This window comes from Vulpes vulpes, chromosome 3 (assembly GCF_048418805.1).
Source record: "Vulpes vulpes isolate BD-2025 chromosome 3, VulVul3, whole genome shotgun sequence".
NCBI lineage: Eukaryota > Metazoa > Chordata > Mammalia > Carnivora > Canidae > Vulpes > Vulpes vulpes.
The window spans coordinates 98,704,867-98,722,950 of record NC_132782.1 but is presented as its reverse complement, the minus strand read 5'-3'; the positions used below and the strand labels follow the sequence as shown (position 1 = coordinate 98,722,950).

The following is an 18,084-nucleotide window of genomic DNA, read 5'->3' as shown; positions in this document are numbered from 1 at the left end:
ATATAACTCTCCACTGTTTTTTATAAAAAGTCAGGTGTTACTCTTGTTAGAAAATCTCTTATAAGTGAAAAGTGTTTACCTCTTGCTGATTTAAGATTTTCTCCTTGCTTTTGGCAGTCAGCATTTTTTCTATGTCTGTGTACAGATCTATTTGTGTGTATCATACTTGGTATTCACTAAGCTATGGATGTGTAAATTAATGTTTTTCATGAAACTTGGGAAGTTCCACCATTTCTTTTAATATTTTTACGCTTCTCTTTTCCATTTGACATTCTCATTGTGCATATATTGATGCACTAAGTGGTATCTCACATTTCTCTGAGGCTTTGTTCATTTTTCTTGATTGTTTTTCTCTCCATTCTTCAGGTTTAATACTCCCTTTGTATCTATTTACTTTTCTAATTATTTTTTCCTGCCAGTTCAAATTTATTATTGAGTTCTTCTAGTGAGTTTTTCATTTTATACTTTTCAACTCCTGAACTTTCATTGAATTCTTTCTTTTATAATTTCTATCTTGTTATTGGTAATCTTTAGTTGGTAAAACACTATCATCATACCTCCCTTTACTCCTTAAAACATGGTTTCCTTTAATTTGAAAATAGTTATGACTACTTTGAAGTCTTTGTTTATTAAATCTGACATCTGGTCATTTTCAAAGGTAGTTCCTATTCCTAGATCTTTTTCCTTTGTATGGAACACAGTTTCCTGTTTCTTCTATATCATAATTTTTTGCTAAACTCTGGATATATTAAATACATATTGGTTCTGTGGGTATCACCCTTTCCCAGGGAACTTTCCTTGTTGGCTAGTTTATTTAACTGGCTGGGATGTTTCTGTGAAATCTATTTTCCTTGTAGTGTGAAGCCTCTGATATTGTTCTTCAGAGGATGCAGACCTGGACATGGAGGCATGAGCATGGAATGACGTGGTCTGAAGGTCTCTTTTTGTCTCTTTCCATGTCCAACCCAACTGTTAAGCTCTACTAACAGCTGGCGGTTTTTGTATTTCTGTCATCAATGTCCTAACACATAAGTTGCTCCATTGAGGTAACCATTAAATATGAACTTCTTTGCAGAAATAGTTTGAGGTTAGTGTTAAAGATTAGTTTCACCCCAGGAGGGCTCTTCATAGCTATGTCTTTCCCTGGTTCTTTCTAATAAAGGTAGCTAGCCTATTTATATCTCCAATGAAGCTACCAGTCATTTCGTAACTGTTTTAAATAAAAACTTCCATTATTTTGAGACAATCTTTAGGCTTGAACTTCCCTATACTGTTTCAAATAAGGATAATTCTATAGAGGAGAACATATGAGCTCTCTGTTTTACAGTCTAACTCTAACCCTGGGTAAAATTTCTGGGCCTCACTCCAAAGTTGAGGGCAGAGATGGTGGTGTGCTTCTTTCTTGAGTGATAACACTATTTCAAAAGCTGGGTGCTCATTGGGAAACAGTAGATTCTACTCTTCTTAGCTTATCCCTCTCAGCATGAAGACTTCATCCCAAGAATGAACTCGAGTTCAATATATCATACTACACCCAAGGTAGATGATCCTCCACTTTCTGTATAGAGAATAGGTGGGAGAAGGGAACCCCAAATTCTCAATTACAGTCACCCAGAACTTTGCCTCTGCAAAATGTGAAATGCTTACATTCTTTCTCCCCCCAAGAATTTACCTGAGCCCTCAGTTGTAAAGGGTAGGGAAAAGGGAGCTTTGTATTCTTGGCTGCACCTGCTTGAAGTGAAGTTCTTTTCTGAGCAGCAAGAAGAGAGAGAAGGAGTGAGTTATGATCCAATGTCACGGGATTTCACTATTTTTACCAAGCTTAGTATATTTATTGAATAAATGCCTCTTCATTTGCTATATACCCATAGGATAATTTCCAAAGCCTTTACACAATTATTAATTAGATGATTTTACCACTTTCACTAGGGCACAGGTCCACAGATCTCCTCACATTGCCATTCTGGTAGTGTTAAAGTACTTCAAGATGAAGTCCTACTCATTTTTCCCTTTTCCTCATAAAAGAAAGTTATTCTTTAGCCTTTCAGTGTTTAACGTACTTTAATTGTGATAAATCACATTTGATTGATCTCAGCTATAGCTGCAGTGTTTCCTGAGGCATCCGATTCTAGAAAAACCACACACTATGGAATCCAAATATTTTAATTTGTGGAAATAAAAGCCAATGTGTTCTGAATTGATTGGACAAAACAGTCTTCAAAATTATGCCAAATTTCTGTTCTGCCATCTTGACATCAGTTTCCCAAAGCTATTTGGTCTAATTAAGAGTAATAAAGAACAATATTATCTTGTAATATTTATCTTGAAAGTATAAGCCAATGAGTTTCTTAGGAAAAATCTAGTTAAGCCTTGCTGATTTTCTTGGCTTCTATTCCTTATTGATCTTTAAAAAAGTTATTTATGATTAAGTATTCATGACTGTTTTTTAGAGTTTTCTCTAAGCTCTTGGGATGATTTCCTTCACAAGATCCAAGTGACAAAAGCTATTTCCCTGAATGTTTTAGACTCTGTCTTTTAAGCAAATAGCATATGATTTCGCTCATATGTGAAATTTAAATAACAAACTGATGAATGGGGGTGTAGAGAAAGAGACAAACCAAGAAACAGACTCTGAACTATAGAGAACAAACTGATGGTTATCAGAGGGGAGGTGGGGGAATGAGTGATAGGGATGTGCACTTGTGATGAGCAGCAAGTGTTGAATGGAAGTATTGAATCACTATATTGTACATCTGAAATTAATATTACAGTGTATGGTAACTGGAATTTTTTTTTAAACTTTAAAAAATAAATTCCATCTTTTAAAGATTTAAAGTACACATTGTAGCATGTTAATTCACAAACTTTCTACTATGTCGAATGACTTTTTCTTCCCCCTTGATCTCTACCATCATTCTTTTAATGAACTATTTATTATTCAAAATTCAGTCAAGCTCTACATGATGCTGAGGTGATATTCAAATACTTCATGGAATGACTAGAATATTCTTTTTTAATGTCTTTGAGATTATTCCGCAGTTTAGCTTTCATGAAACCACCCACTGTAGACCAGACACCTAAAGAGCATTCACTTTAATGATTCTTGTTTTGAAAATATAGAGAAAAGTGTCCAAGGAACTATCTGGAGAATCTGATGATGAAGATGTACAAAATGAAAGACAGAGAATCCTGGGGCAGCCTCAGAAGGAATTGGATTCCGCAGTGCTTATTAAGGAACTCACAAAGGTAACATCATTCACTGGCCAATATACTGGCTTTATTTATCCCTAAGAACTTGTCATTGGTGTCCATTAACTGTGGTTCTTCAGAATCTATATGTATTTTTCCAGTGAAATAGAAGAATTCTTGTGAAACTTTCTAAAATAGTGGCCATAGCAGTCTGAGGTATTTATTTATTTGATCTTCAAATACTCTTTGCTACATTGTGTTTTCTGGATTTTTTTTAGATATATTTTAAGTATCCAGTTGTTCTGGCTGTGAAAAATATCTCTGTTACAATTCAAAGGGGAGAGTGCTTTGGATTGCTTGGATTCAATGGAGCTGGAAAAACCACTACCTTCAAAATTTTGACTGGAGAAGAGACTGTTACCACTGGGGATGTGTTCATTGAGCACTTTAGCATCACTAAAAGCCTCCAAAAGGTAAGACACTATTGCAATCTAAGATATGAGAAGCTTGGTGCCTTGGGGGTACAGGTAACAGGCAGGTGTTGAAGATAATAAATGGCAATCATGATAGACATTGACATTGATATTGATACTGTTGACTCAGTAGGTTCTGGGGAGAGACATAAGCTTTTGAGGAGATAGGCAACAAGAATTTAAGACAAGATTATCTTTTGTGTTCTTTGAAACCACTAGAGTAAAAGGCAAGTTGTCTCACAGTACATCTAACATATGCCAGACAAGGTGCTGTAAGGAAGGAAAGACTGGGCAGAAGAAGCATTTCACTTATAAATGCAATTCACTTGTAACTGAGGTCTTCATGTACCTTAAAGTTCTGGAGCAGGATGGCCTTCCAGAGTGGTCCCAAATCAAGGCAAGGTACCTGTCTTTTGTATACCTGAACCAACCAGTCATTGTGTGCACATGCAACCTGGGAGAGACTGCATAACCTTGGGAAAAGCTAAGTAGGAAGAAAAATTCAAGAAGAAAAAAATGGTTAGTGGTGTCAGCTTCTAGGAAATCTCAAGTGGATTTTCAAAGCCTAAATAGTATATATTGGATTTAGCAACTAGAATTTCACTGATGCTGTTAGCAAGAACTATTGTACTGTGGTCAGTTGAGTGGTAGTAATGGGAGCCTAAATGGTGCATTTCTTTCTTCTTTAATTCATAGGACATTATCATTATGACATCAGGAAGATGGGGTTGTGGGAGCCTGCATGCTCTAGGATGAACAGTATACTAGTAACAGAGGTGAAGCTAAGAATTTGGGTTAAACTTTGAATAAAGTTGGCTTTGAAGCAAAGGGAAGCATTAGAATTCACCCTAAGCTGTGAGACTGAGATAGAAGATATTTTATACATTAAACAGATTGACCACTTTTATACTAGAAGGGAAAAAAATGAAATAGAGGAAGAAGTGAAGCATGATGATAGGAGGTGAATGGGTTCTTCCAGATGGTTCTTGGGGTCAGAGATTCTAAAATTCCCAGCAGGCGGTATGAAAGTACTTCAAAAAATTAAAAATATAAATATCAAACAATCTATAAATTTCACTACTATGTATTTACCCAAAGAAAATAAAAATGCAAAAAAAGAAAGAAAAGAAAAATGCTAATTCAAAAAGATATATGCACCCCTATGTTTATTGCAGAATTATTTACAGTAGCCAAGATACGGAAGCAGCCTAAGTGTCCACTGATAGATGAAGGGATAAAAAAGATGTGGTATATACAATGAAATATCACTTAGCCATAATAAAGAATGGTACCTTGCTATTTTCAACAACATGGTGGACCGAGATGGTATTACGCTAAGTGAAAGAAGTCAGACAGAAAAAAGACAAATACCATGTGATTTTACTTATAGGTGGATTCTAAAAAGCAAACAAACAAAAACAGAAACAGATTCTAGATACACAGAACGAACTGGGAGTTTCCAAGAAGGAAGGGGATAGGTGAAGGGGATTAAGAGGTACAAACTTCCAATTATAAAATAAATAAGCCATGGGGATGATAAATACAGCAAAAGGGGATATAGTCAATAATATTCTAATTACATTGTTTAGTGACAGATGGCAACTACACTTATCATGGTGAGCATTGCATAATACACAGAATTGAATCACGATATTGTAAACTAATGTTGTATGTCAACTCCATTTCAATAATAAAATTTAAAGAAAATAAGTAAAAATGGGGTATTGAAGTCTCCAACTCATATTTTTAGTTGTTTATCTCCCTTCAAGTCTATTGTTGTTTTCTTTATATACATTGGAGTTCTGATATTTGGAGCATAGATGTGTATAACTGTTATATCTTCATGGTAAATCAATCCTTTCATTGATATATAATATTGTATTTGTCCCTGTCATAGTTATTGACTTTAGGTCTATTTTGTCTGATAATATTATAGCCATCCAGCTTTTTCAGGCACTATTTGCATGAAATTTTTTTCCTGTCCTTTTTAACTCTTAACCTATTTGTGTCCTTAAACACAAGTGAGTCTCTGACTAGATAGTATATATTTGGATCACGTTTGTTTGTTTGTTTTTAATTCATTTTGCCAATATATGCCTTTTGATTGGGGAATTAAATCCATTTACATTTAAAGTAATTACTGATTGAGGTGCACCAGAGTGACTCTGTTAGGTGTCTGCCTTTGTCTGCTGAGGTCATGATCCTAGGTCCTGAGATCGAGCTCTGTGTTGGGCTCACCGCTCACCAGGGGAGTCTGCTTCTCCCTCTCTTTTTGCTCCTCCCCCCAACTTGTGCTCTGTCTCTCTAATAGATAAATACAATCTTTTAAAAAAAATAATGTAATTACTGATAGAGAAAGACTTTTGCCATTTCTTGTTTTCTATATCTCCTATCTACGTTTTTTGTCCCTAATTTCCTCTGTTACTGCCTTACATTGTGTTTAGTTGATTTTTTTTTTTTTTGGTAGTTTCATGTTTTGGTACAATTTATTTCTTTTTGTGTACAAAAGAAATACAGATATTTTCTTTGTGATTACCATTGGGATTTCATCTAACATCCTAAAGTTGTAACAATCTCTTTTGAATTGATAGCAACTGAAATTCAATCATGCACAAAACTCTACTTCTATACACCTCTGTTCCCATGTCTACACTTGGTCACTGTTGTCACAAATTACATCTTTATACTTTGTGTACCATTAAATATTATTTTATGCATTTGCCTTTTCAATACTGTATATAATAGTCATTAATCAAAATTATAATAATTCTAGTTTTTATATGTGCCACTGTCCTTTGCTTTATCAGAGATCTTTATCTCTTCACATGGCTTCAATTTACTTCCTAGTATCCTTTAATTTCAATGTAAAGGATTGTTTTTAGCATTTACTGTAGGGTGGATCTGATGGTAAAAATCTCCCTCATCTTTATTTATTGAGGAATTTATTTCTCCTTATTTTTGAAGGATAGTTTTGTTGGTATAGAATTCTTGGATGATGTTTTTTTTCCACTTTAAATGTATCATTCCACCACCTTTCAGCCTCAAAAGTTTCTGCTGAGGGGCCCCCTGAGTGGATCAGTAAGTTAAGCATCCAACTCTTGATTTTGACTGAGATTTGACATCAGGATCCTAGGATAGAGCCCTGTATCGGGCTCTATGCTCAGTGGGGACTCTGCTTGAGAATTTTCTCTCTCCCTCTCTCTCTGCCCCTCCCCCTGCTCATGCTCACTCTCTCTCAGATTAATTAATTAATTTTTGATTAAAAAATTTAAATTATAGATGAATTGAGGAATTAGCTTATTTTTACATAAAAATGCTGGGATTTTAAGTGGGATTCCAGAATATTGATATATTTATAGTAAACATGTGTTTCCATGTATTGGGTCTCATTAAATCTCTCAAACTAATGGTTTTAAAGTTTTACAGAGATAATACACTACTAGAGTTCAGCTTGTTTGGATATAAGATCAAGAAACAATAAGACTGTGCAATTTATTTCTATACATATTGTTTTCATATTAAATTAATTGATTTTACATTTTATTATTTGCTGATGGTCTATTGAGTGCAACTGATTTTTAAAAATGATTTACTTATTTATTTTAGAGAGTGTGTGTGTGTGAGCAGAGGGAGGGGCAGAGAGAGGGGGACAGAAGCAGACTCCACACAGAACATAGAGCCAGATGTGGGCCTGGATCCCAGGACCCTGAGATTCATGACCTCAGCCCAAATCAAGAGCCCAATGCTTAACCAACCGAGCCACCCAGACACACTGAGTGCAATTGATTTTTAAATATTGAACTTCTAATCAACAAAATTACCAAATTCTCTTAATTCTAATATTTATCTAGAAATTATGTTGGAAGTTTTACTTTTAAATCATGACTGCTGCAGATAACAGGGGTTATTTTCCTTTCTAATCATATGCTTTTTTCCTTTGCCTTATTGCAATGGCTAGAACCTCTCCTCAGCATGGAATAGAAATGGTAGTTGCAGATTCTCAATCTGAAACTCACAGGCAAACTTTCTTATTCATGTTTTGTTTTTACCTGTAAATGCCTCTTATTTACCCTAATTGGCAAAAAGATATTTTCATTGTGTATAGAATTTAAAGTTTGCCATTATTTTTCTTTAGCAAATTCATCTGTTGTTTCACTATCATCTAGTTTCCATCACTACTTTTGAGAAATTAGCTCAGTCTGGTACTCCTTTATAGATAATATTTCTTTTCTCTGTAGTTACCTTTTAAATTTTCTCTTTGTTATATATATGCTTCATTATGAAATATTTAGATCTGAGTATTTTAAAATTTTGTTTCTTCTTGGAATGTGTTGACATACCTCAATTAATCAGTTGGTGTCTTTAATTAGTTCTGGGTCATTTTAACTTATGATTTCTTCAAATATTTCTCCTGTTCTTTCTTTCTCTCCTGCAACTTCAGCTATCCAGATAGTTCCAGTCTATCCATATCTCTCATTTTCTCACTTCCCCATTTTTAATTTTTGTGCTGCATCCTAGATACTTTCATATTACCTAATCTCCAGGATAATTTCTTCCATTGTCATTAAATTGCTATCAAATGCATCCACAAAGCTTGTAATATGCTTTATTTATTTATTTACTTACTTACTCATTTTTAATATTTAGACATTATATATAGTTCATTCCCAAAATATCCAGGTGCCTTTATACTTTTCTTTTTCATAAAGATATTTTTAATTTTAATTCCAGTATGGTCAGCATACAGTATAATATTAGTTTCAGGTGAACAATATAGTGATTCAACAATTCCATACATTACTCAGTGCTCATCATGATAAGTGTACTTCTCACCTCTATCACCTATTTCACTCATCCTCCACCCACCTCCCCTCTGATAATCATCAGTTTGTCCTCTATAGTTAAGAGTCTGTTTCTTGGTTTGTCTCTCTCCTTCTTTTCCCCTTTGTCTGTTTGTTTCTTAACTTCTGCAAATGGAGTGAAATCATATGGTATTTGTTTTTCTGTGACTTATTTCACTTAGCATTATACTCTCTAGATCCATCCATGTTTTTGCAAATGGCAAGATTTCATTCTTTTTATGGTTGAGTAATCTTTATATATATATATTCATAAATCAATGGACACTTGGGCTGCTTCCATAATTTGGCTATTGTAAAGAATGCTACAATGAATATTGGGGTGCATTTATCCATTTGAATAATGTTTTTCTATAAATAACTGTACTAGTAGTAGTAGAATTAACTGAATAATAGGGTAGTTCTACTTTTAATTTTTTGAGGAACCTCCATACTGTTTCCCAGAGTGACTATAACAGTTTTCAATCCTACCAACAGTGCAGGAGGTTTTCCTTTCTCCACACCCTCACCAACACCTGTTGTTTCTTGTGTTGTTGATTTTAAGCCATCCTGACAGGTATGAGGTGATATCTTACTGTAGTTTTGATTTACATTTCCCTGATAATAAGTGATATTGAGCATCTTTTCGTGTGTCTTTTAGCTGTTTTCTTTGAAGAAATGCCTGTTCATGTCTTCTACCCATTTTTAAATTGGATTATTTGGTTTTGGGGTGTTGAGTTTTATAAGTTCTTTACATATTTTGGATACTAAATCTTTATTGTATATGTCATTTGCAAATATTTTCTCCCATTCAGTAGGCAGTCTTTTAGTTTTGTTGATGTTTCCTTCATTGTGCAGAAGCTTTCAATTTTGAAAATAAAAGCAAAATAGCTTATTTTTGCTTTTATTTCCCATCTCGAGACATATCTAGAAAAATATTCTATGGCCAAAGCAGAGGAATTACTGCCTGTGTTCTCTTCTAGGATTTTTATTGTTTCACGTCTCACATTAAGTCTTTAATCCATTTTTTTTTAATTTTTGTGTATGGTGAAAGGAAGTAGTCGAGTTTCATTCTTTTACATGTGGATGCCCAGTTTTCCCAACACCATGTTTTTTTTTTTCTTTTTAATAAATTAATTTTTATTGGTGTTCAATTTACCAACATACAGAAAAACACCCAGTGCTCATCCCGTCAAGTGTCCCCCTCCGTGCCCGTCACCCATTCCCCCCAACCCCCCGCCCTCCTCCCCTTCCACCACCCCTAGTTCGTTTCCCAGAGTTAGGAGTCTTTATGTTCTGTCTCCCTTTCTGATATTTCCCACACATTTCTTCTCCCTTCCCTTATACTCCCTTTCACTATTATTTATATTCCCCAAATGAATGAGAACATACACTGTTTGTCCTTCTCCGATTGACTTACTTCACTCAGCATAATACCCTCCAGTTCCATCCATGTTGAAGCAAATGGTGGGTATTTGTCGTTTCTAATGGCTGAGTAATATTCCATTGTATACATAAACCACATCTTCTTTATCCATTCATCTTTCGATGGACACCGAGGCTCCTTCCACAGTTTGGCTATTGTGGACATTGCTGCTAGAAACATCGGGGTGCAGGTGTCCCGGCGTTTCATTGCATCTGAGTCTTTGGGGTAAATCCCCAACAATGCAACTGCTGGGTCATAGGGCAGGTCTATTTTTAACTCTTTGAGGAACCTCCACACAGTTTTCCAGAGTGGCTGCACCAGTTCACATTCCCACCAACAGTGTAAGAGGGTTCCCTTTTCTCTGCATCCTCTCCAACATTTGTTGTTTCCTGCCTTGTTAATTTTCCCCATTCTCACTGGTGTGAGGTGGTATCTCATTGCCCAACCATTTGTTGAATAGACTGGAGACTGTGTTTGTCCCATTGCATATTCTTGCCTCTTTTGTCAAAGATTAACTCACCATATAATTATGGGCTTTCTATCCTGTTGCATTGATATATGTGTTTATATTTGTGCCAGTACCATACTATTTTGATTACTACAGCTTTGTAGTACAGCTTGGAATCTGGAATTGTGATATCTCCAGCTTCATTTTTTCTCATGAATACGTTTTTGAGTTTTTAAAATTTATTTGAACATAATAAGCACAATCACTTGCGTATCTGATCTGATAATCCCAATATCTGAAGTCACTTCAATTATGTTTCAGGTGAGTATTGTTTCTACTGATGGCATTCATGGTATCTTTTTTCTTTGTTCACTGAGTTATAGTTATATGCAGCTCATTTACTTTCAAAATTATATGGGAGAATAATTTTATATCTAGAATAGAAGAAAGGGTTTGTTTTGATTTCTGCCAAGAGACTAGGGGTGTAAATGGTCTGAGATTATTGTAAATTAATTAATAAAATCTCAAAGAAAAAGGTATGAATTTTAATTATTTAGAATAATTTTAATTATTTTTAATTTTAATGAATTTTAATAAAATAATGTTATCTTTTTCTCTCATCTATGTGCATCTGAAAGCAAATCCATAAAAGGTTTGGTTATTGGCAAAGCAACACTCATTGCATTCTTCTGTTTGTGGGAGTGGGGAAAGGTTTTGCTTCTGGTTCAGCCTTACTGTGAAACAAGATCTACACGTGGCTGCACAGGTTGTGCAATGCAAAAATTTCCATGGTGGTCATGCCCTTTAGAGTTTCTTATTAATGAGGGCAGAATCTCATATTCTAATAGTCCTCCAAATTCTGTGGACTCTGGGATTTTATTTTAATCTTTCATTCTTAAGATCATTAAAGCCGAGTTGAGGAACTGTCATTCCAGCATTTTACAATAGATCCAGCAGCTATCATTGTGTAGCCTTTAGAAAAGAAAGATCCTTGGTAGGACTCTTAGAGACATGGCCTGGAGGACTGTGGTCTTCTATCTTATCCAGGGATGCTCAGCGGGATAGAGGACTTGAGTCCTTATTAAGGCAATTCTCATTATCAGGTGAAGTCAAAAGTTGGCTATTGTCCTCAGTCTGATGCATTGCTGGAATACATGACTGGCCGGGAAATAATGATCATGTATGCCAGATCATGGGGGGTTTCTGAGCCCCAGATTCAGCTGTATGTGAATAGATGGTTGAGTTCAATGCAACTGGAACCTCATGCTGACAAGCTTATTGGAACCTATAGGTGAGTCATTTCATTATGATGATCTTTTTGATGCTGCTGTTAATGTTGAGATGCTTCCCTATGTTTCTGGTGTTTGAAATAAATACGCACAACTCCAGGTTAAGTCCCTCTGTCACACAATTATCTAATTGTAAAACTGTATCACGGGTTGTTAGGTTTTAGATAATAGTAATAAAACAGATCAATGTAGTTCCGTGTCTTTCCTTTGCAGAGATTAAACTAAAGCTCCTACTTAAACTATAGCCTCTAAATATCAAAAGGGATAACATTATTCTTTCTAGTGTCCATTAGACTCTTTGTCTCCCAAGAAAGGAGGAATCTATGCTCTTTGAATTATAGATTTATATACTTGGGAAATTATGGTACCCTAAGCACAAGTAAATAAATGCCACTGACAATGTACTTCTAAAATCAGTTACATAAAAGTCACTCATCTACATTTCAAATGAAAATCAATTGATATATACACCTGTACTGGGCCTGCTAACTTATTGAAGTACAACTAACCAGCATTGTGGAATTCCATGTTACATGTTTGATGATATGTTTGTATAACTTCTTTCCCCTAAATTTTCTCTCCTTCTATGACCATAAAGTGGAGGAACCAAACGCAGGCTGAGCACTGCTATTGCTCTAATGGGAAAGTCCTCAGTCATTTTGCTGGATGAGCCATCAGCTGGCATGGACCCTGAAGCCCGACGCCTGCTCTGGGATGCTGTGACACGGACGCGTGAAAGTGGCAAAGCCATCATTATAACTTCCCACAGGTGTGGCTCATTTGGAGGCTTGAATGAGGATTTGCAAGTATTGTAGTGGGTATAAATGAGAAATGAGAATAAATATGCTTAGGTGTGTGAGTTCCTCCTTAATCCTAATGAATGGGATGACCAAAAATCCTCAATTGAGTTAAATAATTAAGAGTGGGGAAAGAGCAGGAACTTCAGGAGATGTTGTGTTTGGGGATTTGTACTCTACTACTAATTGTTTGAAAATTTTTCACTTTCCAACTATGATCTCTGTGATTAGCAAATTCCATTTCACATTGAAAACAGAGTCACACTGGGTGACAGGCACTGAGGGGGGCACTTGATGGGATGAGCACTGGGTGTTATTCTATATGTTGGCAAATTGAACACCAATAAAAAATAAATTTATAAATAAAAAAAAAAAAGGAAGAAAACAGAGTCACAAAATCCTGGCTCCGTTTGAATTATAGACTGTCCTCCAAAACAGAACTTTTTATGTTATCATGTTTTGCTAGAATGGAGGAATGTGATGCCTTCTGTACCAGGCTGGCCATCATGGTGCAGGGAAAGTTCCTGTGCCTAGGCAGCCCTCAGCACCTCAAAAACAAGTTTGGCAACATTTACATCCTGAAGGTCAAGGTCAAGAACGATGTACAGGATAAACTGGAGGTTTTAAAATATTTCATCACACTAACATTCCCAGGTAAATTAAATTGAGCTAACATTTATAGGGATGTATTAAGTCATGTGTTTTTTTAATTTCACCATCCATATGTTTTATGTCTTCAATAACTATTTCCTGAGGGTTATTGGTATTTATTGATCTTCCATACTGAATTCCTTTTGAGAATCCTTCTTTCTATAGGTTCTTAGCATAATAAGGCATATATAACAAAAGCGAAAGCATACATACAAAAAGGTTCTCACTTAGTCCTCGTATCGTTTTAATTAAGGCAGCTTTGGATTTGTGCTGTCAATATAAATTATATTGCTAAAGTTATATTTTTTAGTACAATTCTCAATTATTTTCACATATTACCCATGCAAAGTTTTAAGGCTTCTTCTCCACCTAAGCATGTATCCCTAGTCTTTTGATGTCTCAGCCAGGATATGGTATAGAACTGCAAACAAGAACCACTAAGTTTTTCTCTTCTCTCAAAACTAGTTCTGCTTCTGCAGCTAAATTCAACAAGCACCTCTCTGCCTACATGGTGTATAATACCAGAGATGGCAACTATTTCTGTCTTTTACCTCTCTTTCCTAAACATAAAGCAGAAGCATGGCAAAGATTTTAATAATGCTGATTTTTCATCTTACTTTTCATTTTGTTAGGCTGAGCAAAATATAATGAAGTTCTCACGTATCAGGCTAAGGAGTTTATCTTCCAGGCAATGGAAAATAGCATGATTGATTACGCAGTAGGAACAGAGATCAGAAACTAGATAAGAAATGAATGGAAGAGCAGATTGGAGAACAGATATATGGGAAAATAATTACCTCAGTGTTGGTCATAGTGATTGTGATATTCCTATGACACATGCATTAAGAAGTGCAATACTCATCTAATGTATTCATTCAGAACATATTTTTGAGTACTTATTCTATCAGACTTCTATTCCATGTGGTGTCTAAATTACCACAAAGAGAAGCCATGACCAAAAATCCTCATTTACTGTGTGCTCTCCCAGCTCTGCTTGAAGGAAGGACACTAAATACTGACCCAAGACCTGTCCTTGAGGATGTGGACACAGAGGTTTAATAGGAATGTGGGTTCGAGACACATTCTCAACTGTCAGGTAGTTGTTGCCCCATTCTTCCTCACATCATTCTGGAGCAAATACCTATTCAAATATGACAGCATCAAGAAGGAACTGCCATGGAACCTACACTTAAATGTTGATTTTTAAATAGAATAAATATATCGCAAGCAAAAGTCATCTAGAATGTATACTTTAAAGAGGATTTACCACAATAATCAGATATTTAGAGTAAATAATTCTACATAAACCCAAGGAAATTCAAGTGACCTTGTGTTCCTTTTTTAAAATGTAAAGATGGGGATCCCTGGGTGGCGCAGCGGTTCGGCGCCTGCCTTTGGCCCAGGGCGCGATCCTGGAGACCCGGGATCGAATCCCACATCGGGCTCCCGGTGCATGGAGCCTGCTTCTCCCTCTGCCTGTGTCTCTGCCTCTCTCTCTCTCTCTGTGACTACCATAAATAAATAATAATAATAAAAATTTTTTAAATGTAAAGATGATTCTATTTCTACAACATGGAAGAGTATATATTCTGAAAAGTACTCCTGGTAAAAATGAAACTAGAAAATGGTAAAAATTAAAACAAATACATCTTTAATGCAATAATTGGCTTACACACAAAAGAGAAAAAAATTTAACAGCAGAAAACAAGAAAAAAAAAGAAAAAAACAAAAAAAGAAAATGGTGAGCAGTTAGACAATGCTAATTGTGGAAATGCCATTGTAGCACTGAGATCAGTGATGAAGCTCTGGACCTTCTTCAGGGTTTGGAAGCTCATGCTGAGACTGCCATGTAAAGGGGGGACCCTCAAGTGGATAGTCAGGAGCATCCTCAGATTCCAAGCAGGACCAAACAGAGATCCTCTCTGGAGGAAAGGATCTCAAATTTAAACTTACAGTATGTAGGATGCAGATATGAGGAAGTACCAGAGGAAGGTATTAGGTAGGCCATATTACTTGATACATCCCAGAAGACTCAAAGAAGGAATCCTACAGGAGCAACCCTAAAGCTAAGAAAGACTTCATCTCCCATCTCACCTTCTATATAGGAATCTCCTAAAGCTATATGAAAATTAATCTCATTTAAAGATAAATCACTGAAAATGTTATAATTGAATCCCACAGAAAAATATAAGTAAAAGAGGATAAAAGAAAATACCGGTCAGCCCCGGTGGCTCAGTGGTTTAGCCCCGCCTTCAGCCCAGGGCATGATCCTGGAGACCCGAGATCCAGTCTCATGTCAGGCTCCCTGCATATATGCATGGAGCCTGCTTCTCCCTCTGCCTGTGTTTCTGTCTCTTTCTCTGTCTGTCTCTCATGAATAATTAAATAAAATCTTAAAAAAAAAAAATACCTACAGACGTTGAAAGAGCAGCAGAGCTATAAGGCCACAAAGCAAATGAAACTATTATCTAATGTTTCAACATGAGCCTAAAAAATTAAGAAGGAGATGGATGGTATGTAAGAAAATCCTAAACTGCAATTGAAAGGACAAAGAGATTTGGTGGCTAAACAACAGGGTGATGTGCAAAGACAGCTGACCTCATTGGAGAGGGTATTTTAAGTTAAACATTTCAGAAATACTTAACCATCAAAAGTAAATAAACCACATAAAAAGCACAAGGGAAATGGAGACTGGAAAGGAGAAAAACAGAAAACCTTTAAACAGAAACATAGATAAGCATTCAAAAAAATGTAAGCACAGAGGAGAGGTAAGGACAATCCAACACAACTATGAAATTAATCCAAAAGGAGAAAAGCAAAGCCATAGATTAGAATGAATACTAAAAAACTGTCACTCAAGAAAATTTCCTGAGACAAACCTGCTTACTGAAAGGACAACTTGAAAAATTGACTCAATATCATCACACCAAGGAATATTTCAATATAACTATTGTATTTTAATAATACAAGGGGATGACCTTTGAATCTTAGAATTTTTTTAAAAAGCAAGGGAAAGAAGGAAAATTTGTAAGGGAAAGAAAATTATATTGATTTTAGGCTTTGTGACAAAACATTTTATGGTAAGAAAAATGTAAGCCATAGTTTTCATATACAGCCAAAATGATCTTCAAGAATAAAATTCAAAAAGAGTTATAAACAAATAGGTATTCAGGGGATATTGTTCCCAATGGCTCTCCCTGAAGATTATGTAGACAAAAATTTCACATTGACTGAGAAATGATTAGAGAAATTTCTGAATAGGAACTATTGGTGAGCACTGAATAAAAAGAAGGGACAATTTATGAGTATTAGGAAAAGATGTTGGAATGAAGTTAACCATCAGAACAAAAATATATACTGTATCACAAATATAACAGAAAAAAAGAACTAACCACAAAGTGAAATACAGAGACATATTTTGTATATTTACATTTGTATTTATATTTATGCATTTATCTTGTATATATGAACATATAACTTGAAAATTTATATAGGAGGACTATAATGAAACATTCCTTTCAATATACATAAATATATTAAGTCCTTCATTAAATGAAAAAAAATCTCAGCTTGGCTCACAAGCAAAATTCAGTTCTCTAGTGTGTATAAGAAGCGAGCACTACTAAAAAATCTAAATCAGAGAGGTCAAAGATTTTTTTTTAAAGATTTTATTTATTCATGAGACACAGAGAGAGTCAGAGACATAGGCAGAGGGAGAAGCAGGCTCCTCACAGGGAGCCTGATGTGGGACTTGACCCCCGAACTGGGATCATGCCCTGAGCCAAAGTCAGACACTCAACCGCTGAACCACCCAGACATCCCAAGAGGTTAAAGATTTTTTAAATGGGCTTCATAATTCTCTTGCTATCCCACACTTGATCTTTAGCAGTTTATTATATTTCTCAGTTCAGCTTATGTCATCTGGCAGTGTCTGCCTTTACAAGCAAATACTATGGTCCTGATCTTCCCTGTAGATGTCCAGATATGGGTTAGCTATTTGCCCTGAGTTTCCCCTATCAGAAAACTGATAGGTTCAAGAATTGTATTAATTTTCAATTTGTCTGGCTTTCTTGTAGTAACAGTGGGAGTGGGGATCCCTGGGTGGCTCAGCAGTTTAGCACCTGCCTTAGGCCCAGGGTGTGATCCTGGAGTCTCGGGATCGAGTCCTGCATCAGGCTCCCTGCATGGAGCCTGCTTCTCCCTCTGCCTCTGTCTCTGCCTCTCTCTCTCTCTGTGTCTCTCATGAATAAATAAATAAAATCTTAAAAAAAAAAAAAAAACAGTGGAAGTGACAGTCTAACTCACTATATCTCAAAGGTGAAACTGGACCTTTTTTAAAAGCAATAGTCCAACAATTCTACCTACAGCTATATTTTAAATACTTGTGGGTGACAGGCACTGAGTGGGGCACTTGATGGGATGAGCACTGGGTGTTATTCTATATGTTGGCAAATTGAACACCAATAAAAAATAAACTTTTAAAAAAATAAATAAATTCTACCCAGATAAAAAAAAAGGAGATAAATAAAATAATATTTAAGTTAACAACATTCACAAGACAACTTATATGTCTCTCAATAGCCTAATGGAAAAAAAACTGTAGAATATTCATATGCTAGATTACTATTTAGAGAATAAAATGAATTACAGCTATATGTAACTGCATGGATGAATCTCACAAACATTGAGTAAAAGAAGCAGAAAGAAAATACCAGATTCCATTCACATAAAGGTTTGACCCTTATGTAGAAAAACTCTACCTCAATTTTTAGAAGTATACACATACGTAAAAACATCTCTGAAAAGGAAATGTCCACAATAACAATGAAGGCATTGGTCATTTTTTATGGAGGAGAGAGGCTGAGAAGTGGGACATGGGAGTGTTTGGGTTCCTATTACTTGGCTTAAATGGGATGATTTCACCAGTGTTTGTTTTGAATAATTTACTAAACTCCATGTTTCAAATATTTTAC

At 35.5% G+C, this 18,084-nt stretch overlaps 1 protein-coding gene across 1 annotated transcript in view; it reads left to right on the top strand.

Moving 5' to 3' along the window:
- LOC112908325 (phospholipid-transporting ATPase ABCA3-like) overlaps window positions 1–18,084 on the top strand; it is a 135,188-nt gene that overhangs the window by 114,667 nt on the left and 2,437 nt on the right. The window contains exons 19-23 of the mRNA XM_072751292.1: window positions 3,121–3,246; window positions 3,468–3,662; window positions 11,478–11,665; window positions 12,262–12,432; window positions 12,927–13,114. Coding sequence (XP_072607393.1) covers window positions 3,121–3,246; window positions 3,468–3,662; window positions 11,478–11,665; window positions 12,262–12,432; window positions 12,927–13,114 — 868 coding nt within the window. The remainder of the gene's footprint in view (window positions 1–3,120; window positions 3,247–3,467; window positions 3,663–11,477; window positions 11,666–12,261; window positions 12,433–12,926; window positions 13,115–18,084) is intronic.